This window comes from Agelaius phoeniceus, chromosome 2, assembly GCF_051311805.1.
Source record: "Agelaius phoeniceus isolate bAgePho1 chromosome 2, bAgePho1.hap1, whole genome shotgun sequence".
Classification (NCBI taxonomy): domain Eukaryota; kingdom Metazoa; phylum Chordata; class Aves; order Passeriformes; family Icteridae; genus Agelaius; species Agelaius phoeniceus.
In genome coordinates, this window is record NC_135266.1 from 69,775,610 (window position 1) to 69,797,798 (window position 22,189).

The following is a 22,189-nucleotide window of genomic DNA, read 5'->3' on the forward strand; positions in this document are numbered from 1 at the left end:
AGCAGCTAAGGGTGTTTAGCTTGAAGAAAAGGAGGCTCAGGGGGGACCTTACTGCTCTCCACAACTACTTGAAAAGAGAGCGTAGCCAGGTGGGGGCAGGTCTTTTGTCGTAGGTAATGAGACAGGATGAGAGGAAATGGTTTCAAGTTGTGCCATGGGAGGTTAGATTGGATGTTAAGAAAAATCTCCTCTCTGAAAGGATGGTTAGGAATTGGAAGAGACTGCCCAGGGAAGTGGTGAAGTTATCATCCCTCAAAGTGTTCAAAACATGTAGATGTGGCATGTAGGGACAGTGGTGTAGATGGCAGTGCTCAAAGCCCTTAGACTTTGGGAAATCTACCCTAGAACACTAATAAAACCAACACAATACAGGTGCCAGTTTCTGATCACTACCTGTACTTCCAGTTGACAAAAAATTACTACAATACTTTGTATTCTCTTCATGGCAAATTAAGAGCTGCATTTAAAAACTACTCTTAATATAAAACACCCAGTAACACTTCAAATTCCAAACAATTTCTTTAGTCATGGGGTTTTCATTCAAAATCAGCTGAATTCTCACTTGCACAGGATCAGAGGCAGTAAAACATTTATGGAAACAAACAAATTGCACTGCATCATCTTTAGTTTTCTGTTTCAGAGAAAAAGGCAGCCAGGAACATGCAGCATCAACAGATTTATTTTCATACCTTCTTTAATCTCAAGTGCTATTTGTTTGCTCTTGGAGCTTCTATATATACCTGTACCCACACTAAATCCCACGCAGCTGCAGCCCAAACACTCTCAGCTTCAGTTTGTGGAGGGGGTGCCAATGGTGACCCGAGGTTCTTGCTTCTGTCTAGGTGTATGTGCACAGCAGGTGTGCCCCCACACCCTCCCTCCTCTGCCATGAACCACATTATAAACCTCTCCACCAGGACTTGCTCATCTTCTAGCAGGGTTTCTTCCTCCTGTTTCTTCCCCCTGTGCATTCTGCATCACCAACGCTGGGCTCACTGCTTTACTCACCCCTGGGTCTGTGTTTGTGTCCCAAGCCAGTGGTGAAGGAGCTCCCATGTCACAGCTGCAGGTCATTGCAACCCATTCATGGATAAATCAGCTCTTTTTTTTTCTTTTTTTTCCTTTTTAATTTTTTTTAATTAATTTTTTTTAATTTTAATTCATAAATGGGCAAACATTTCACAAGCAGTACACCAGCCCTTAACATTCAGAATCCACTCATTTTCTATTGTAACATTACCAATTACAGTATTTAAAACAAAGAAGAAGCTCAAGTTCTTCACAATAACTTGAATTTCAAAAATTCATTGCCTAAAGTACCAGTTTGATAACAATGTATCAAATTGCAACAAGTTCAGGGCCAATTATAGTTTTTCAAACACTTTTTAAACCTAGTTCAAACAATCCAAAACCATTAGAATCTGTAACCATGCCTTGTAATAGCATTATGTTTAACTGCATCTACTGGAAAAGTAAGACTGAGCATTTAATGTTTTGAGCTTGGAATCTGAAACAAAAAAATGCAGGACAGCTCTAGATATGCCTGATATAAAGACTTGCTGATAAAATCCTTATTTCCAAGAACAAGAAAAACGTACAGCTAATCTAACTTGGCATATAATACCCTCAGCTTCGTGGCCATGCATTTAAAAAAAGACTCCAATCTAGCAAAATGAGAGCTATACATATCCAGAAACACCAAGGTGTGAATCCCTCTGCTTACTCACTGCTGTCTTGCCACATTTTTCCATTACTTTCTTCCTACTGACCTTGCCTCTCCTTGGCATCTCACATACAGTCGGGGGTGCACTGCCTGAGTCATGAAAAACTCCAAGTGACAACAGTAATAGGCATTAACTTACAGTTAAATTAATTCTAAGAAACCTCTAAGTTCATATCAGAGAATGCAAAATTCCCTACTTACAGAAGGTACTTAAAATGGTTTTTTTTAATGTTGGACAAAATAACTTCAGGAGTTGAGTGGTCCTGTAAAATCATTAGTACATAAATAGTATTTCTTACAACATTACATCATCAAGACTACAGAACTTAATTAGTTCTCAAACACACTAGAGTATGGAAGATTTTAATATTAAAAGCAGCAAAAATTAAGACTCACAGGAGCTTTTAATTAAAAATCATTGTCATATCTGACAGCTAAAATAACTGCTTCTCAGAAGAATAGAATACATTAAACCCTGATTTGCTTGTTACAGTAAAATATTAAGAAAAAAATCTCAAATGTAAATTGTTCAAGTACAGCCAGTGTGCAATTAAACTAGTTATAAAATATAATTTAGTAGTGCTTTGTTTCAAAATATACATAATACTGAAAAAATACTTAAACTCAAGAAACTGAGTATTTACCAAGTTTCAAACAGAGTTTCATCAAAATGAGGTAAATCCATGTCATCTGCCATTGAGCTTGGTGCTGAAATGGAGAACAGGTCTTCGAGGATATCATCTCTTGTAGGACTTTCAAAAGAAAGTTTTTTCCCACTGTGTTTGTTTATTGCATCAAGCTCCAAAGTGGTGTCCTTTACAGGACTGTAGTAATTGTGGTCCTCACTTGTCACTGCTGCCTGTGGCACAGTGGTGTTCTCCTGGGACACGGTTGTTGCCACGCTGCCGTGCACCATTTCCATGTACATGCACTCATCTCCGCTCTTCGGCGCCTCCAAGGGAGCGACAGTCGAAATAGGGGACAGTAATTCTGCCAGTATTTCATCAGTGTTATCAGGGCCAGTGCACTCTGGCACGGCGTTTGCATTCAATTCAGATCCATTCCCTGCGACATCAATCTGATACTGCAGCTCCCTTAAGCTCTGCAATAATTCACTGTCATTCTGAGATTCAGTCTGCGATGGGGTGCTCACATCTCCACTCACAGGTTTTTCCTGTTTCATCTGTTCCACTGCTAATCTATCCAGTGAAGCCAACTTCTTCTTTTTAGCATTAAGTTTTTTTAACAATTTTAGGCGAAGTTTTTTTGTTTTGTCACTCTCTGACTCTTCTGCCTTGCCAGAGTTATAGCCAGGTGAGGGGAACCGAGTCACTTTACCTGAGGTACCCAACATACTTTCTGACTTAATCCAAGTTGGACCTACAATAGTGGTATGATTTGCTGTTGGAAGACAAGTGCTTTGAGAAAATCCTTTGAAATTTGGTAAAGGATGAGTATTATTACTCTGAGGAGCCAGTAACTTTGGGGTCTCAGTTGTTTGCTTTGTACCTCTGCTTTGAAATCCACCAAAGTTACTTGCACCCTTAACTGGCAGCCGAACTTCACTTATTTTTTGCAATGAGGGAGTTTTGCAACTTCTCTCATTCTTGAGAGCTGAGGCACTTGAAGGCATAAAAGAAGCACTCTTGCTTAATTTCTTCACCCAGCTTCCTACAAATCCTCCTTTTCGGTCTTTGTGTGAGGACTGAACTGAATTACTGGCACCAGAAGAACTGCCAACTTGAGAATTAACTACAGTTTTGCTTGCATCTCTCAAGTCAGGTGGTTTTTGTATAGTATTTTCTACTGCTAACCACTTCTTGCTTAGCAGTAGTTCTGAATTTAATCCATGTTCTCTGTTAGCTAAATTACCTCTGTCATTTAATTGAGAAGGCGATGAGTCAGATGAATCAGGGTCATGTTTTTTGGGCACAGGAGCAGTAATATTTACTGAGTTCAACTCTTCCAGAGGAAAGCAAATACTGGAATTTTCACACAACATGGATTTATTGTTCATAGCTAGACTAGTTCCAGCAAACTCTCCTGCATATGGAGTGCTAAGTGAAAAAGTTGGTTTCAGCTGTTCTGGTGTGCCCCATCCATCAAGAAGGTTATTTCCCACCATCCATCCATTAGGCAGCAATTTTTCTTCTGGGTCATCTAGAACTTCTTCAGGCATCAGTGTTACAAGATCACCATCTGCCAGATTTTCTGAACCATGATGCACAATACTTTTGTCCTCAGTTACTTGCTGCTGTTTCTTATCTGGAGTCCTCACAGAATCCTCTTTGTGAGGTTCTGCAGGTGTTTTGCCGACAGTGTTATCAGAACCACAATTCAACACCGTGGAATTTGAATGTACATTATTAAGAGGAATATCTTCACTATTTTTACTTTGGAACTGTAAATTCAGTTCTTGTGGCACATGGGATGCTTTCTTTTCCCAAATAACAATATGAATCTCTGAAGGAGGAACTTCAAATCTTTTACGTCTCTTGCAATACGGACCCTTTAAATCATCACATTCGAGCCAAGTTCCTGAAAAATAGCAATCAGTGCAGAGACTCAGAGACTTTTAAAATTGAAATCACTATCCTCACACTTGTCAAGTATTTTTATTAACCCATTCTCCTGGCAAGCAGAAAATAGAGTTTAGGGGTTTTTTTCTCCAGAGAAAACTAGGAGACTTCCACTGTAAAAAGAGCAAGTACAAGAAGTTGCAGCAATATTATTACAGGTCAGAGTAGGTCAACCATAAAACAAAGCTAGCTAAGGAATTTTTTTGGCTGAAACATCTTGTCTGAAAATACTCTCACAAGTCTGAGGTAAGAACCACCTCTTAAATTAAGCTTCTCTGTAGACCTTTTAATTGCCTGGGTAGGAAGCACAGGAGCTAAAAAGAAACTGCTTATTTTAAAACTCTTGTCTCATCACCTGGAAACTGTTCACAGATAATGAAAGAATATTTTATAGCTTTAAGAATTTTAAAACAGATATATATGGCATATAGGAGCTTCTTAACTAGGCATTTCCCAACTGCTTCCTCTTCCCATTTCTTTTTTATCTCTGGCAATATGACTTAGACAATTTTCATGTTGTCACCACACTTCATAAGACTGTACCCCATGCTCTCTACAGAGGCATGATTACCAAAATATCACCTTTTCACCTTCTCTATTTATGGATCTTCCATCAGCGGTACAACCATCATACCATTAGTAATGTTTCCAACATGGATTTCTGCCTCCCACCCCTGAGGTGCCATAAAGTTCAGATATAAAAAATAACTTCATTAATTGCTCATAGTACCATAGGTTACCTTGTTTCCAGCCAAGAATGGATGAATCACTGGTTTAAAAATAAACAATACTATTTGTTCCACAGTCATGGTCAGACTGCATTTATTTTTTAACTTTTACGAAGTTATGAAGGGAAAAAAACTCTATAGCCAAATTACTTTTTCCAGTAAGTGCTCTGTAAGACAGCACAGTGCAGTAAAACCAACTGAAAACCTTCACTCCAAGAAACCCAATTATTCGCAACAATTTAATATGAAGTTTAGAATGCAGACAAAAGAAATCTTTGTTATTATATATCAACGGTTGAGACTACTGCAGTAACCCATAAAACTCATGAAATATTATGGTAGATAAGAACCATAAACTCTATCTTATCTCTCTCTTTTATGAGGAAAGGCTGAGGGAGCTGGGCCTGTTCAGCCTTGAGAAAAGACAATTGAGAAGGGACCTCATCAGCCTCTGTAAGTATCCAGAGGGAGGTGTCAGAAGACACACCCAGGCCCTGCTCAGCAGTGCTGAGCAATAGGACAGAAGGCAACAGGCAGAAACTGATGCACAGGAAGTTCCACCTGAACATAAGGAAGGACTTCCTTACTGTGCAGTGACAACACACTGGAGCAGATTGCCCAGAGAGGTTGTGGGCTTTCCCTCACTGGAAATATTCAAGAACCATCTGGATGTCATCCTGTGCCATGTGCTCTGGGATGGCCCTGCTGGAGCAGGGAAGTTGGATGACCCCCTGTGGTCCCTTCCAACCTGACCCATTCTGTGATTCTTACCATCAGGATTCAATGACCAGCTTATGAAGTGCTTCTTATCTGTTTGGTACTGAACAACAGATGTTATTTGGTAGGTGTCTTCCTCAAATTGAAATGAGTATTTCTCCAGGTCGTTATGTGGCAAGCCTTCCACAAAATGTAATGTTAATATTGAGGGTACTCTGACAAAGAAACAATAAAGAACCGGTTTATTACAATAGAACAGTAGCAAAAGTTCCTAATGAAAAAGTAAGACATCTCTAAGAGTATTTGGTTCTGCCCTTACTATTCTACTTCCTCACAGACTCTTCAGATTGCACAGTAAGCAGAAAGGAAAAAGAATATCCCAACTGGATGTTCCATTTAATTATAGATTAGGGGGGAAAAAAACCCAACACCAAATAAGAGATTTGGGGAGTGGGGAAAAGTTGAGAAAAAACATTCCTGTGCCATAAACACAGTAGCAAGGGATATTGTTCCCAGGTCAATTAAGTAAACAAATGATCAAACAACTTTTATCCACAGCAGGGGCTGTGAAAAGGCTGACACTGGATATCAGTTGTCTGTATTTACTACTTGATAGTTAAGTATTTATGACCTAGTTCACACACGTTAGTCAGCATGTTAAACACTGCTCTGTTTCATCTTTAATAAACAATACTTGCTATTTTAGCTTGTAAGAATGATCTAAAAATCTTTAAAAGTGAGTACTGATCAGAGTTTAAGGTTTAGAATCTCTGCAAACCCACAGTAATAGTTTGGTTTCAGAAGTCATAGGTTCAATAAATGAAGTCTCAGAACTTTATGTATGTTACTTTCAAGTTCACATATTCAAACTTACTTTTCCAAGATCATCTGTTGTCTTTGAGATGCATTTCCACAGTTAATACACGGTCCAATATGAACAGCATTGAGTGGATGCCAATCAGGGAATACATTTGTAAATGTCGTTAGGGTTTTCTTCAATCTGGACACACACACATATTTAAAGAGTAAGCTGAGTTGGTGATCAGAAAACCATAAATATACATACTTTACCAGGAAACAAGTTATAAAAACATTATAAAAACCCAAATTCTATTCATGTTCATGCCATTTGTGTGGAATTCACTGTGACAGCATCACATCCAAGTCAGCCCTGAATTCAGTTCTGCCAAACAGCATCAGTCATAACTTGTTTCAGCAGCCCTGTGGCCTTCAGTTTCACATTATTTGCTTTTTCTCCCTATAATGTTATCTCTGTTTCCTTTCCAACATAAGACAAAGCTTGTACCAGGATCTGTGTAATTTACTACCTAATACAGATATTTTTCAACTAAAATGAGTTGTCTTCTGAAGGCATCTCTCTTTACCTGCTGACCCTAAAAGGAGCGTAATTACAAGCTTGTATCTGTGGCTGCACAGAACTAAATCAATTCTCAAGAAATTACTCCCTGTAATATACTATTTTAAAATAGACAAACTATGTTAGAGAATCTCTGATTCTTTGTAACCCAAGTGAATATTCCAGGTATTTCTCAATAGCAAAAATGTACTAGGCATACATTCTTTAGAACCACAGCACTTGCATACTCTCAACAAAATATCAGAGTGAGTATGTCCTGAGACTCACACAGTTACCTATGGTATCTTTCTTAATTAATTGATAACACGGTTGTTTAAGACATAGAATAGCAGTAAACTATTTGCAAATGAAAAAGCAGATCATGTAAAACTTCAACAACAACCTTAAACCTGGAAATCTGAAGAAAACCAACTATTATATGCAGATTTTAAAAGGTGAGGTAGAACAGCTATGTAGAAGCTACTTATATAAAAATCTCACCGGTCCTGGTATTTGTGGCCACAACGTACACATTCAAATTTCCATGAAAACGAATGCAAGAATAGTTTCTCAGCTTGTTGATCCAATTGTAAGAGTAGTTGAAGTGCAAACACTGGATTTTTTGTATTACCTTCAAAGATGGGGCAGAAAAAAATGGTCACTAAATATCTGAAATCACCTTTCAGTTCCTCAAAAAGGAAGAAGATAAGCTTATTACTATGATTTAAATGTCAGTTATTATTTCAAGGCTCTATTTGCAATTCTCACAGCAAAGGGATTGATCCATGTTATTAGATTGGTATCAGTGACGATTTCACGACTACAGCATAATTACAAAGATTATCTGCTCTCTAAAAAGTCAAAATGGGCAAAGGACAAACCAGCTGATCATACTGTAAAGTATGTGTAAGTCACCAATAGAAACAAATATATTTCCAAACCTTCTTGCATGCATTCCTACACACATACTTTTATGTATGACATAAAAGCCTTTATATCTAGCATTTCCCGAAAGTAATTACTGAGATGCTGCACTAATTACTTACCCAATTCACATGTCAGCTGAGGCTTAAGTTCTGTAAACATTACGTTTCTGATTTCGTTGAGCTGAGATTCTGCTTTTGGAAGAACATCTAAAGAAAAAAATACATATGTGTTCATGTAGTTATGTGTAACAGCCCCACACCTTTTCACACACATATGTACCCTTAGCATGCACTCCCTCTCTGCAAACCAATGCCTTTCATATTGACCCATACTTGAAATAGAACAGAGGCATTATATATAAATTCCACATATTTGTAGCAAATCAGTCTGACTATAGAAAACAGCAGCTAAATTTACTCACCTTTTACTTTACTCCTTTTACAGGTATTCAGAAGAATAGATGCTTGATTATACTTTGTTATAAGTTTCTGGAGTAAACATTTTCCATTGTTACATTCTTCTGCTAGAGCAGATTTTAATGTTTCTAAGTGTACCAGTGCCGACAAAATACAATCTAACCAACAAAGATTATGTTTGTTTCTCCACTGAAGACACAAATCTCTGCTATTCGTGGAACCTTTATCCTCTTTGAGTGAAATTTCAGATGCTGTTGATAAATTCTGAGAATTTGGCAATAGTTGTGTTTTGGGACTAGAAGTCTTTGGTGGACTTTCTTGGTAGTTGTTGGTCTTGGTGGTTGTTTCAAAATCCATGCTCTGCATGCAAGACCCCACATGATTGCCAGGGTTTTGCTGGTCATTTTGTAATACACTGTGTAGGCTTGCCTTGGGAATACACAAACTATTCTGGCAGCCTTTCACAACTGAGTCTGCATTAAGGGCGTGCTCAACATTGAGCACACTGTTATTTGCTTTTTTTGGATCTGATCCAATAGCAGAAAAGTCACTGATATTACCAAATTTCCTCTTCTTGTGAGTAGATGGAGCTTGATGATTTTCTGAACCAGTAGAAGTAATTATGCTGTTTAATGGTTTATAACCAAGTGGGTAGATACACTAAAGGAAAGAAAAAGGGTTACAGTGAAATCTACAAAGCAATTTCAGGTGAATGAGAGCTAAAGAAAGTACAAAACATACTTTTAAAATGGAGTTGAATCACAGAATCATAAAATGGCTTGGTTTGGAAAGGATGCTACAGACCATCCAGTTCCAAGCCCCCTGCCATGGGCAGGGACACCTTCTACTGGACCAAGTTGCTTAGACCTCCATCCAACCCAGCAATAGGGACTCCTGTAAAGTGATTTTTTAATTAAATCAATACATATATTCAACATAGGTATGACAGGAAAGGTGTGTTATCCCACCACTGTCTTATAAGCAACTATGAAATACATACATCAGTAGTGACACTTCAACACTACTTTCCCAGTAAATTCTCCCAACCTCTGCAAACAACTTAATTTTGCTAAGGAGAGTCCTCTTGTCTTATTCTGCTAAATCCACTCCTTTAGGGTACAGATTTGACATTATTATCTCATGCCTGAGAGACTACTGGTACCCAAATTGACAAGGCTAGCTCAATGAATATAGACAAATCCCTATTACCAATCTCCAGAACTATACCATAATTAGTTAAAACCAGGAAGGAATGGGAAAAAAACAACTCTGAGACCCATATCTAGTCAAGTTTCTACTAATTTAAGGGCAATTTAAGTCTGTTTGCGATTGCTATACCCTTCCCACATACACGGAGCAGTGAAGGGAGAGGTAGCAAAATCACAACGCAAATATTAAGCAGCACAGAAATCCAGCTAAGGTTAAAATTAAAAATGGGGGAAAAAAGAAATAAAAGCATAGTAATTACAATTATAAACCTATATGCATTACCCAGACTTATAGAAGGGAAAATGGAAGACTCAGATCTGCTAGAGCTACACACTAGTTCCATGGATCATCAAATAATCACCTTCTAGTCTGACTTGTACAAAAATTTATTTAGTACCACTTGTGATCCCTTGCTAATTGAGAAGAACCCTCCTTTATTTCATTATTTTTTTACTCTTTTTAATCCTTTAGGGTAGCTATCTATGCCTAAACACTGCATATACACAGGTTATTTCTGTTTTTCCCTATTTGCAAGCAAACATCCTGCAGCATACAGACTCAGAGGGGTCCTATTTCAACAGTCTGCTTACTACCAACAAAATCACAGACTTAGAGAGGTGTAACTGCTGAAGGTAAAGGCCTCAGCAGGGCCAAATAAAACTCTTTATTAGTGTAATACCTGAGGATTTTCACAAAGGAAAATGGACTCTTGAAAATTAAGGCGGTAAGTCCGTAAACCTTGGATCTGACCCTTCTCTTTGCAGACTGGACAATACTCATGTGCAGTTGTTTCCACAGGATTACAGTTCTAAAATAAAAACAAACCAAGAAAGATAAAGCAGCATAAATTTATGTATTTCATACATTATCCCAAGGTAAGACATACTTATACAAAATCATTGTTCAATTTCTAGATATAATACAATACAATATAAAAAGCAAACTACATTGGTTTCTTTTTAAATATTTTTACTATATTTGTATGGTAGCACGATTTAAATAAATTTATCTTTTTAGTTAAATATTCAAATAAAGTGTCTTTAACAACACATTTTATTTTTGCACATTTTATGTACTTTTATGCACATTTTATTTTACTTGAACTAAACCACAGGACCCTTATTGCCAGGGAACACAAGCTCAGATCTTTGAAAGACAAATCAATTTTCATAGGAATGCAAACAGTTGTAAAAATAGTGCCAGTAAAAAACATAGGCACATATTTACTTAGAAAAATCTTTCGCCATTGTTATAGATTTCCGTGGAAAATAACTTTGAAATTTTTTTTTTTTGGGGTAAAATTAAGACCAATTAAAAATCTCTCAAAACAGAGAAAAATATGAACTTTGCACATATGTAAAACAAGTTTCAACTGACTTTTCCCAAATACCCCACCATGTGGAGTGTCGATTTCCCTATACCAGTCCCTTCTCCAATCACTTGCAAACCATTTGTAGTCTTCTGGGTTTCCATCATTCTGAGCCACTGGCTAATTTATGTCACTTGTAACAATGTCATGACCACTAAGGATTTTTCAAAGACTCCTGAAAAATAAGAAGTGAATAAAACAATTAAAGAAAAATTAGACTGAAGTTTGGGACCAAAAAAAAAAAAAATCAACAACAATGAAGCTTGCATAATTTGTGGAAAGTAATTCAGAAGAGTATTTCCTAAACTGAAAATACTTTTTTTTGTTCTAGTGCAGACTGTGAATTCAAAACTTTAAACGAAGAACTACAGGAACCCAATCCTGCTCCTGTTGACTTGAAACTGACTAGAATAAATATACATCTCCTCAAGATGCATGACGAAGTTAGGTTGAATTGCAAAGTCATCAACGCAGTATCTGTCCTTCAGCCACAACTGCTCCCTTTTCATTACTTCAATGAAAAACATTTTCTCCCACACCATGATGTCCTTTCAGCCCTTTATACAGTACAGCAACAACTCCTTACAAAAAAAAAAAAATTCTCCAGGCATTCTTGAGACCATAAATACTAGTTCAAGCTAAACCTACTTACAATACTTGGCAAGAAGAGACCCTACAGAACTGCATGGAATGCCAAAAACCAACCAAGCATGAACTAAAAAAGCACAACAGAAAAACACAACCACTCAGATTTCAAATCAGACCCCCATGGCAACTTAAGAGTGGGTCAAAATGAGATGACATCCTATCTAAACCTTCAGTGTGTCCAGCAGCCCTTTTCAGAATTATCAGTCTGCAGCACATAGAGGCAGTATTCCCTGATTGATTAAACTAATGGTTGTAATAGAAGGCAAGAGCATAAAAATAACAATCCATGTCCCTCAGAGCACATTTAGCTTTCCAAGTAATGTTGTAGGGTGCCCTTGAAACAGCATGGGCTCACACAAGGTGAAAATTAATGAATTAGCTCAAGGTATACAAGCTTGTTGGAGTGTAAAGGAAAGACAAGCACCCCAACTTTTCACACAGCAGCAACAGCACTATGACACTGCAACTCACCTCTGTTATCATATATTTAGTCTAGCCAGGAAGTTGACTTGTTTTATACAATTACAAGTTGTACAGATAAGAACCTTTATCATAGGCTATATCATACTATAATACATAACTTTATTTTTCAAGGGACTTTTAGTAGATTCCTCGGCATGAAGCAGTCTCAGCGCTCCAGAGTAAATAAAAAACAGATCACATGACAGAAACTCCTGAGAAATTTCTCACCAAAAAAATTCACCACACACTTAAAAGGTTAGTAACACTAAGAATCTGCAGGTTATTCTGTTTTAAGCATGTTCCTTGGTTTTATAAAACATATGTATTTCTTTGCAAGGCCCTGTTTACACTATCAGCTCTCTCAAAAGGAAATCAAGTTTTTGTTTTTTTCTGGTTGTGTTCAGTTTCTGTTTCTTCTGCTGTTCCTTTTAAAGCTTAAATACTGAAATTTATAAGATGTTCTGAGACTTACAATACCTCCCCCAGCTATAGTCACCCAGCCAATAGTACCACAATATTGAAATAAAGACTTTTATTTCTTACTAATACAATAACATTTAAAGAAAATTAATTATCCTTTTAGTTCGAAGATCAACACTATGAGCAAATAAAATAGGTCTGCCAGTACTAGATATGTAGAGTGGTACCAAGAGGCGCGCCTGTACTCTTCAAAGTTTCTAACATTACAGGAAGGTACTGATCTTTGCACAATGTACAAACACTGGGCATCAGATCAACCCTGCCAAGAAAAACAGCCAAGCAAAAGACTGCTGCATCAAGTACTGCAACAGCTCATTGCAGCCACGTGCAGTAACTGCATTACAGACGGGCAAGTACAGAGGAAGGCACACTCAGCCTTACTAGGGCATGTTCTAAACAATTAACGCTGCTTTCCTTCTTAAAGTCTGCATATTGAAAAATGTTATGCAAAATATGCTATGGATGTGACTAAATTATCATCATGCTGTGGCTACGCTTCCTTGACTAGATCTAACTATTGCTGCTGCAAGATAGGGGCATCAGTTTTCTCTTTATTTCCCTTCCCCCCACTTTTCCTGACAGCTCATGTCCTCATCAGACTTTTTATGAACTAAACGAACTCACAAAACAGCAGAAAACTTAGTAAAGAACAAGTTTTTTTGCTATTCCATGTAATTAAATTGGCCTGTGAAAACTCCAATGACCTAGGGAGGGCAGAAGATAGAAAATAAGGAAAAGATTAATAGAGACATATGGCCTTGAAATAGAACTGCTAAATGCCTAAGGAACTGGCTGGATGGCCACATCCAAACAGCTGCAGCTCAATGTACCAAGCATAAACCAGTGGAGTCCCTCAAGTGCCCACAGTGGGACCAATATACTGTTTATTATCTTCAGCAAAGAGACACAGACTGTGGGATCTGGATTTTGCCCCTCCAGTCTGCTCTGGTGAGACTCCCCCCAAAGTGCTGGGAACTGAGTAATGATGTGGACCTGCTGGAGCAAGTCCAGAGTGCCTCTCCTATGCAGAAATGCTGTGAGAGCTGAGATTGTTCAGCCTGGAGAAGAGCAGGCTCTGGGGAGATCTTACTGCAGCCTTTCAGTAATTAAAAAAGGCTTATGAGGAAGGGGTAGAGGCATTTTACTGGGATCTGTGGTGATGGTACAATGTGCAATGGTTTTAGATTTAAAGAGGGCAGATTTAGATTGGATTAAAGGAAGAAATTCTCTACAATCAGGATGGCAAGACTCTGGGAGAGGTTGCTTAAGGAAGCTGTGGATGTCTCATCATTGGAAAACTTTCAAGGTCAGATGGGACAGAGCTTAGAAGAACCTGGTCTGGTGGAAAGCATCCCTCCCCACTGCAGGGGGGTTGGAACTAAATGATCTTTAAAGGTCCCTTCCACCCCAAACCAATGCATCAAACAATTCTACAGAAAAAGGGACCTAGGCCTTTTTGACAATAACTGTACCTTGTGAAACAGTACCTTATGAATTAGAATCAGTTACAAAGTGCAAAAAGCAGGCAACAACAGTGGTTACACTACAGTGAAGAGGACATCTCCTTGTTTAAAGGCTAAAAGGGCATTTAAAAATAACCTTTTTGTAAATCACCTTAAAAGTCTTGTTTCCTTCATCAAGGGGATATTGAAAAGATTAAAAGAAACAAATGCAAAGAAAAAGAAAGTGATGTTACCTTTCCATTCTTTACACAATAAGAAATCAGAGTACTAAGGTTTTTCTTTATCTGAGGTCATAACTACAAATATCCAGATCCCAGTCCCTCCCTCAAAAATTGGCAATTTTGGCCACAAAATGCATTTTGTTACATGCAACGGTAATATTGTTCCTGTGAGAAAGCAACTCTCTCTTCAGCCCAGCCTGTAAGTACTGGCAGAACTGCAAGGCTCCATGGTGTAGGAGAAAACATGAATTCCCTTCCTGAAAATAGCCTAACGTAGACTAAGCAAATAAAGATAAATCTGATGACATTGCAAAACGAACCAGCGTGCAACATCATTACTCCACTGTTCTAAGAGTTTCTTCTACAGGCAGACTTCTCTGAGATGTCCACATATTAAATGTGTGTATGACAAGGGACAGGGACTACGCTTTGCTGGCAAATCATTCGGTCCTTCCGAAACAAAAAGGTGAATGTACGAAAAACACAGCCTGAACTAGTGCAGTTTATTTATTATAGCTGCAGCGAAGAGGCAAAATTTCAGGAAGGCAGGCGATCCGTGTCCCAAGGCAGTGGAAACGAGAGGCACGGGGGTGTGGATGCCACTTAACGAGGTCTCAGGGCAGGGCCGGCCCAGTGCGGGGCTGCTGCCCTCCCTCCCTCCCTCCCTCCCCGAAATGTGCTCGGCTTTTTCAGGTAAACCTATGGGTAAACTGCCTCCTGAGCTCTTATTCCACATCCAGAGTGATCCACACGCTACTGCAGAGGGAAAAAGCGTTCACAGAGTTAATCGCTGAGCACTAGAGAACCGTGCCAGGGGCAGATGCGAGCGGACACACACACGCGGTGCCTCCCCGGGCGCCTCTCTGAGGAGCGAGGCGCGGAAGGCCCGCACCCTTCCCCGCGATGCTACTGACATGAAATACTCAGTCGGCATTTCGGGACCCGCGAGACCCCCCCGCTCTGCGCCCCTCTCGCACCGAAGGGACCGGGACAGGCTGGGCCCGCCGCTCCCGGCACCAGCCGAGCCCCGGCCCGCTGCACTCGGCAGCCCCGCTCTCACCTGCGGCCGCCGCCGCTCCCGGCTCCCGCCGCTGCCCCGGACCCCGCCGCGCGTGGCCTCCGCCGCCGCCGCTGCCCGCCTGGTCGCTGCCGCTGCGCAGCTTCCGGCGCGCTCCCGCCTCCATGCGGGCCCGGCACGCCCCGCTCCCGGCAGCCAGCGCAGGCGGAGCCACCGCCGGGCGGGCCCTGGGCCGCGCCGAGCGGGGCCAGCAGCGCCCGAGGTATTTCTCGCTCCCTCCCCCTCTCCTCCGCGTCCTTCCGCCCCGCTCCGTCACTCACGCGGCGCGGTGGGAGGGCACGGCGGCGAGGGCCGGTCCTGCGGCGCCTCCCCGGGCAGGGAGGGGCCCGCTCCTGCTGCCCCCCAGCTGAGGCCCGGGAGGCGGCGGCCCCGCGGCGCTCGCCCCGGTGTCGGGAGGGGCCGCGCCGCCGCTCGGCGCGGTGCCCGGGGCAGGGAGCTGATGATTAACCTGCGGCCATTGAGTGCCTGCCTAAAGTCGCGCCCAGGGTGGGGTTTAACCTTGTCCGGGGCTCGGTGCCTCCCGTGTGACTCTGCCCGAGACCCTGGGGCGGCAAGTTTTGCTGCTGCCGCCGAAGCGCTACAGGGATGCGCAGGTCCCTGTTGAAAATCTCTGCTCTAAATCTCAGCCTAGAGCTCGCCTCGCAGTCGTTTTTGGAAGTTTCAGGCTCAAGAGGTCGAGGTGATGTGGGGGTCTCGGCGAGCGTCTGTGCAGCAGCAGCAGCCTCGGGCTGCGGGAGTGTTTGTGACTGGCACTTGAATCCATGCTGGCCCCTTTTCCTCGGGCTGAGCTGCAAGGAGCTCAGCAGCTGCGGCATTTAGGTCAGTGCTCCGCGTCTCTTGCGTCAGGAAAGCTGTCAGTGCGGCCCCAGCCTCCTGCTCCCCGCGGCTGCAGGAGCCAGTGAGTCAGGAGATTGTTCCAGTGATAGCACAGAAAATCCTTCTCTCCTCCTGCCTGCCTCTGCTTTCCTGACACGCTACTCCTGGTTGCGTTTTTAAAAAGCGCTTAGCCCTGTATAATTTGCATCGCGAAATGATGTGTTACTATAATGGGTCCGTCGTAACATCCGTAATCTAATTTTTTTGCTGTAGTTATTCCTTTAATTTATGCAGCAATGTTGTCAAGGTTGAATTAATGTTTGAGAGTATTTTGTTCTATTTGGAGGAAGTTTTATGCCTGACTGGAGAAATACTGCAATGAAATTTGTGAAGAATTATGTCACGAGTGCTTCTTTTTTAGATTGATGTTGGGGTTTGCTTCATTAGTGCTTTGATTTTAGTGCAAGTTTTACCTTTTCCCAGGGGTAACTGAGTCGGCCGTTTTGTTTTGGCCTTCCACAAACTTTTGTTTCAAGTGTGTACAGCCTAAGAGATGAAGTGGCAAAAGGCGTTTACTTGTGTGTGTTTGTGCTCTGGAAGGATTAAATAGGTGTTCTTTGCTGCTTGTTAGCAGGGGCTGATTTTGAAAAAGCTCTAGGTACTAGATCCCAGTTCTCTGGTAAATTAGAATTCATTACTCAATACTGTTAAGACTTTTTAAACTGCCTAATGCCTCCATTCTCTGCTTTGTCTCCTCTCTTCCACCTCCAACTTTTTTGGTAAATTAACTTATATTTGGGGACAGGCATTTTTAGCAGGGTCTAGGAAGAAATACTTTGCAATGAGGGTGGTGAAAAACTGTCACGTTGCAGAGAGGTGGTAGATGCCTCATCCATGGAAACATTCAAGGTCATTTGGGCCAGGACTCTGAGCACCCTGGTCTTGTAGATGTCCATGCTCATTGCATGAGGTTGGACTAGATGAGTTTTAAAGGTCCCTTCCAACCCAAAGTATTCAATTATTTCAGGTGTTTTTAAGGTACCCCTGGGTACCACAGTAGGATTTACTGGTGTCCTTTATCTTTTTTCCTCCCTGACATTCAAGGAAATGAATCTTTTATTTAATCTTTTTTCTTATCTTTATCTTTTTTCCTCCCTGACATTCAAGGAAATTTCCTCCCTGATTAAAGGAAAGCTCCTCCCACAGACAGAATCCAGAACCTGAGCTTTTCCATATGCTTAAGGAACAGAATTTGTGTGTTGGCAAAGAAAAGAAACTGATGTTTTCATCTCATTTTACCATAGAACTTCATTTGTCCTGAACAAAAGAGTCCTATAGTAATAATTACTATGTGATGCCAACTCTGCAGTCACGAGGAATTGATTTGAGTGTTCCAGATGTGGACTGGTAATGACTTTGGGATCTAGTTAGACTGCTGTTTGCCCAAATGGAGCTTTGTCTTGCATGTTGTGTTAATTTGACTAGATTTGGTTTCGATTTAACTAACAGTGCATGAGCACATGGCTTGTTTCTTGTTTTATCAATTTCTATCTGCCTTTTGAAACTTTTTTCACAACATAGAAAAAATTAGGAGGGTTTTAAGATACAATTTTTGAAGTTCCTTTGGTTCAGGCAAGTGAATGGACATCCATGTCTGATTTAACTTCCTGAATCAGGGAATCATCCTCTTATTGCACTCTGTTCAAGCACTGTTTGCCAACTTTGTGATTACACAGACACAGTGAAGACTCAGTCTCCCCTCAAACCCCAAGGTGAACTCTTGAAATGAGTGTTGTTTAAGGCTTGATATATATATATACACACGTGTGTGTATATATATATATATATATGTATGTATGTATATATGGGTATATATATATCTGGTGCTTTCAAAGAGTAACAAATCTGTACAAGAAACCATTATCTGGAACATAGTTGAGAATGTTGGGAAAACAATATTCAGGGCATTTATTTAGAAAATTGTACTTGGGCTGTGAGTGTATGCTATTCATGTGTGTCTTCTAAAAATATTTTCACATGCAAATTACACACCGGCTGGCTGCTCAGTTCTAACCATGTTGTTGCTGCATGATGATCTCTGAGAAACTGAGAATGGAGTGGGAGGTACCAGCTGAAAACTTTTGCTTTAAAGGTTTTGTTTCTTGGATTTTTTTTCTGCTTGACTTTCCTCCTTTTTCCAAAACCTAAGAACATTTCCAAAATGGCACTTTGCAAGTTTAAATTTTAATGTAAGAATAATAAAGTAATGAATTATATGTGTACCTCTTTTTCTCTGTTTAATTGCTTAAATATGTTGATTATGTTCTGTTTTTTGAGTACAGGTCACAAGAAAACCATTGTCTCACTTAGATTTTTTTTTTTTTTGTATATGAAGACCAGGTGACTGTGATTGTAAACTTTTTTGCATTCCTCAACTATTTTTAAGCCCAAAAATTAGTAACATTACTATGATATATACACATAGTATCCTTTTGCTATTGCACTGCGGTACTTTACTAAAGGGAGGGAGATCTTTTCTGAGAGAGATTCTAAAATAAGAGACCAGGTTTTTTTTGTCAACTGCTGCCCGCTTAAACCCTTTATTTTTTCTGGTGTAAAAACCTGTTACATTTTTATGACTCATTTTCAAAAGTACAGGAAAAAAAAGAAGTGCTGCATTTTTCCCTACTATGATGCCTGTAGCCTTGACAGAGCAGGAGAAATCTATATATTGCTCTGAGGTAAAGGTAAATTTCTTTTTTCTTCTTGGATCTTATGAGAATGCCTCTTATTTTGTCATCCTTAACAGGAGTGTGTTTTTTGCTGTGTAGAAAGAGAGAAGCTTGACACCTGATGCAGTGCTTTCTGCAAATCACTGCAAAGATTTCCATTTCGGAATTGTAGCTGGCCTTCAACATAATTTCTTATTTTTCATACTATTCTTAAGTTATTTTACCTCCATTTTCTACAGCCTGTAGGCTTCTGACCCCATTCTAGTAGGGAACAACAGCCAAGAACTAACTTAGTATCTCTTGTGTTTCCAGAAATGAATTATTTTCAGGAATCTTTCTAGTGGGGAAATACCAGTGATGAAATGTTGTTTCTGAAACCCGTGGAAAGCTGATTGCTATCTGATATGATCATGGTGGTTATGTTGTGCATTTGTGTCCTTAGGAATCTTCCAGTAGTTAGGTTATGTTTCTGTGGTGTTGTGTTGCTACTCTTGTCAAAATCAGCAAAAATAGAAAATACAGCTTAATGTTGATGGAAGGATTTGGATAGGACTCAGAATGAGGTAATACAGCAACAATCAAACAAAATTCATGTCTCTGTAGTGACCAAGATATTGGCTAGCTTGATGTTAAGGATTTGAAAAACTGATGTGGATGTTTGGAGTTGCATTGGTTAAAAGACTTACTAAGTAAGAAGGATTACAGCAAGCCAAGTGCTTTGAAATTAAATGAACAAATAGTTAACACTTGCCCGGATGTGATATGCTGGTTTCTGGTTTCATGCATTAATTGCTCTTTTAAGGCAGGTTATATTTGACTCTCCTTTTTGTTTGGCCCTTATACTGTTTTTCTCTTCCTCTGTATGGAGGTCTGGAATTTCTAAGGTGGTTTTAGGTTTAACTGATTGACTTATAGCAGAATTCCAAGATGTATTATCAGTAAAGTTTCATTCATTTTGAGAATAGTGATTTTCAGCAGTAGTTGCTAAAGACAGTATTGTACAGGAATTTAGGAAAACTGTGATGGTGTAAAAGGTGCTATCACTCTTTTGTGTGTGTTTATAAAAGGGAAATTAATACTAAATTATATCTATGCAAGTAAACAATAATTGATATAATGACACTTTTAAAAAGAATCTTAGTTGTTTCATTCTGTTTTCAAAGTAACTTTAAAGGCTGTTTTGTCTTCTTGAAAAAAGTAGTGGTAATCAAACATAATAGTTAAAGTTGAACCCTTGTGAATCTTGAGAAAAAAATTCTAAATATCTTGGCTGCAGAACCCACTTCCTATGTTAGCAGAGCAAGGAATATTAAGTAACACACTCGCTGTCTAAGAAATTGGCCTGTTCTTTTTACACTCCATAATGTGCTTGAAGGTATTTTTCCTGTATTCTGGTACTTTCAGAAGGGAGAAGTCTTTTCAAGTAGACTGATCCTAAGTTTGTAAGATGTCAATTGGTACTGACAAAGGAAAATGATCCATTTTGTGAAATTTTGAAAGTGACAGATTTTCCATTCTTACTTACTATTTAAACTTATACTGATGTAGCATTACCTGTCCATTAGAGACTTCAAGTACCCTCTGCTACTTGAAGCACTTGAGCTACATTTTATCACCATTATCTTGTGGTTCTTTTCTTATTTAGTCTTGGGGGTTTTTGCTTTCTGCAGTCCCCTTTGATTAAACGTCCTTTGTAAGGATGCTGGTATTGTTACAGCCACTTTACACTGTGTGTGAACAGAGGCTCCAGCTCCTGGCATCTCTTTCCAGTAAGTGCTGTGTAGAATCAAACAAAGACTGATGCTTATTCTGAAGAGTTTCAAATGCTTGTCCTGTCTCCTATTTCTAGAATTGTCAAAATATTGCATACTTCCCTAATATTTCACAGAGTTGCTTGAGTCTAAAGAGTTTGTTAAAGTTGGTGGGACTAATTCTGTGTGAGCTTAAATCCCTTGCAAAATCTTTCTTGTTTCTGAGTTATTCTGTGGTAGTTTTGTTTGATTTTCTTAATGCCTGAAAAATTTATTTGTATACGAAGTAATTCCTTAGGTAGGGCTAATGAAAGAAAATCATTTGTCTTTATTAAAGTATAGGACCCAGATATTTTTATGTGACAGTTTTTATTTGCTTCTGGTGCTGAATCACCACATGATTTTGTTATGCTAGGTGCTGTAAGAATGCATGTAGCTCTTCACCCTCAAATAGGAGACATTTTGGGCCTGGAGACCACTACCCTTTTCTAAATAAATTATTTTTTTAAATGTCCAAACTGTTTTTAGAGCATTTTTTTCTGTAATTCTTGGACCCTGGATTGACAAGGGGTTTAGGGATGAGTGGGATCATGGTGGTAACAAAAAATTATTACCTTTTTTCCCTCTAGCCTAAAATATCAATAGTTCAACTTCTAGCTGAAATGAAATATTGCTGAGTTCTGGTTTGCTAATGTAAATTAGCACTTCTTTCTTCAAGTGTTGCAACCCATTGGCCTGTTAAGTACATCTAATTGCATGTCCTCTTCCCTGTCAATCTCTCAACCTTCCTTTGTACTTTAAAATTAGAGATATGTTCCAAAGCTATGGTAGTGTTCAGTACTTGTTCTATGTAAAGCATCGTTTCTACCTTTGCCTTTAGAACACAAGGGAATGGCTGTAATTGTCCTTTTCAGCCTGATAGTCTTTTTCTGTATATCAGAAATGTTATTAACTAGGCAGACTGGTAATTTTTATATAACTTGTGGTGTGCCAATGCAGAAGTGAGGTGTTTTTGAGGTGTGCTGATGTCATTCCCTGTACACAATATGGTATAATTGACAAAACTCTTTCTCTTTTTTTTTTTTTTTTGGTTGCCTTTTTCCTAGTTAAAGTTTTCAGTAAAGTAATTTTGCACCTTGGCTAAAACTCAAACCCAATAATCTGCTTTTTACATGGCAGCAGCACCTAGCAATGTGTGGGCATACCTGTGTTGGCAACATACCATGGAGCATCTCCTTGGAATTTATTCTCTCTTCTCTCAGACAGGGTGCCAGGACAGGGATTTGTTGCTTGGTAGTCAGGTATTGCCCTTCCTTTCTCAGCTAGTATGCCAAACACCACGCTTCTAAGAAGGGTTGCAAATATGGAAATGCAGTTAGTTTTGTTGCAAACAACTATTCTAAAGTAATTTTTTTCTAAAACACAAAAGCAATTGAGTTTATTGTTAAAAGGGAACTTAAATATTTAGTAGAATCAATTACTCCCCTCTATTAATCAGAAAAAATATTGAAGT

The 22,189-nt window shown here is 39.5% G+C and overlaps 1 protein-coding gene and 1 long non-coding RNA gene across 6 annotated transcripts in view; one reads left to right on the top strand and one right to left on the bottom strand.

The window, feature by feature from the left end:
• Positions 1 to 506: 506 nt before the first annotated feature.
• Positions 507 to 15,494, bottom strand: USPL1 (ubiquitin specific peptidase like 1). Of its 3 annotated transcripts, XM_054627815.2 has the most exons (9): positions 15,360 to 15,486; positions 11,034 to 11,200; positions 10,336 to 10,464; positions 8,453 to 9,107; positions 8,151 to 8,237; positions 7,606 to 7,735; positions 6,622 to 6,747; positions 5,802 to 5,962; positions 507 to 4,261 (listed from the first exon to the last, which is right to left on the bottom strand). In XM_054627815.2, the coding sequence occupies exons 2-9, from the start codon at positions 11,130 to 11,132 to the stop codon at positions 2,364 to 2,366; spliced, it is 3,285 nt and encodes a 1,094-aa protein (XP_054483790.2). In that variant the 5' UTR covers positions 11,133 to 11,200; positions 15,360 to 15,486; the 3' UTR covers positions 507 to 2,363. The 3 variants fall into 3 exon arrangements, with proteins under 3 accessions (XP_054483790.2, XP_077029936.1, XP_077029935.1); XM_077173821.1 differs by lacking the exon at positions 11,034 to 11,200 and having other exon boundaries at positions 15,360 to 15,494; XM_077173820.1 differs by lacking the exon at positions 15,360 to 15,486 and having other exon boundaries at positions 11,105 to 15,259.
• The window catches only part of LOC129135211 (uncharacterized), a 32,820-nt gene continuing 26,065 nt past the window's right edge, over positions 15,435 to 22,189 (top strand). Inside the window, exon 1 of one of the 3 annotated variants that reach the window (XR_013180946.1) lies at positions 15,435 to 15,579. This is a non-coding gene — a long non-coding RNA (uncharacterized LOC129135211). Of the gene's footprint in view, positions 15,580 to 15,628; positions 16,197 to 22,189 lie in introns of those variants that run through there. The other 2 variants (XR_013180947.1, XR_008536265.2) reach the window with 2 other exon arrangements.

Excerpts from the sequence above, each read along its gene's own strand:
- USPL1 (XM_054627815.2), bottom strand. The coding sequence starts at position 11,132 with ATGATGGAAACCCAGAAGACTACAAATGGTTTGCAAGTGATTGGAGAA. Across the intron at positions 10,465-11,033 it reads TGGTGGGGTATTTGGGAAAA|AACTGTAATCCTGTGGAAAC; the intron begins GTCAGTTGAAAC and ends TTTTTATTTTAG. Across the intron at positions 8,238-8,452 it reads TAAAAGGAGTAAAGTAAAAG|ATGTTCTTCCAAAAGCAGAA; the intron begins GTGAGTAAATTT and ends TTTTTTCTTTAG.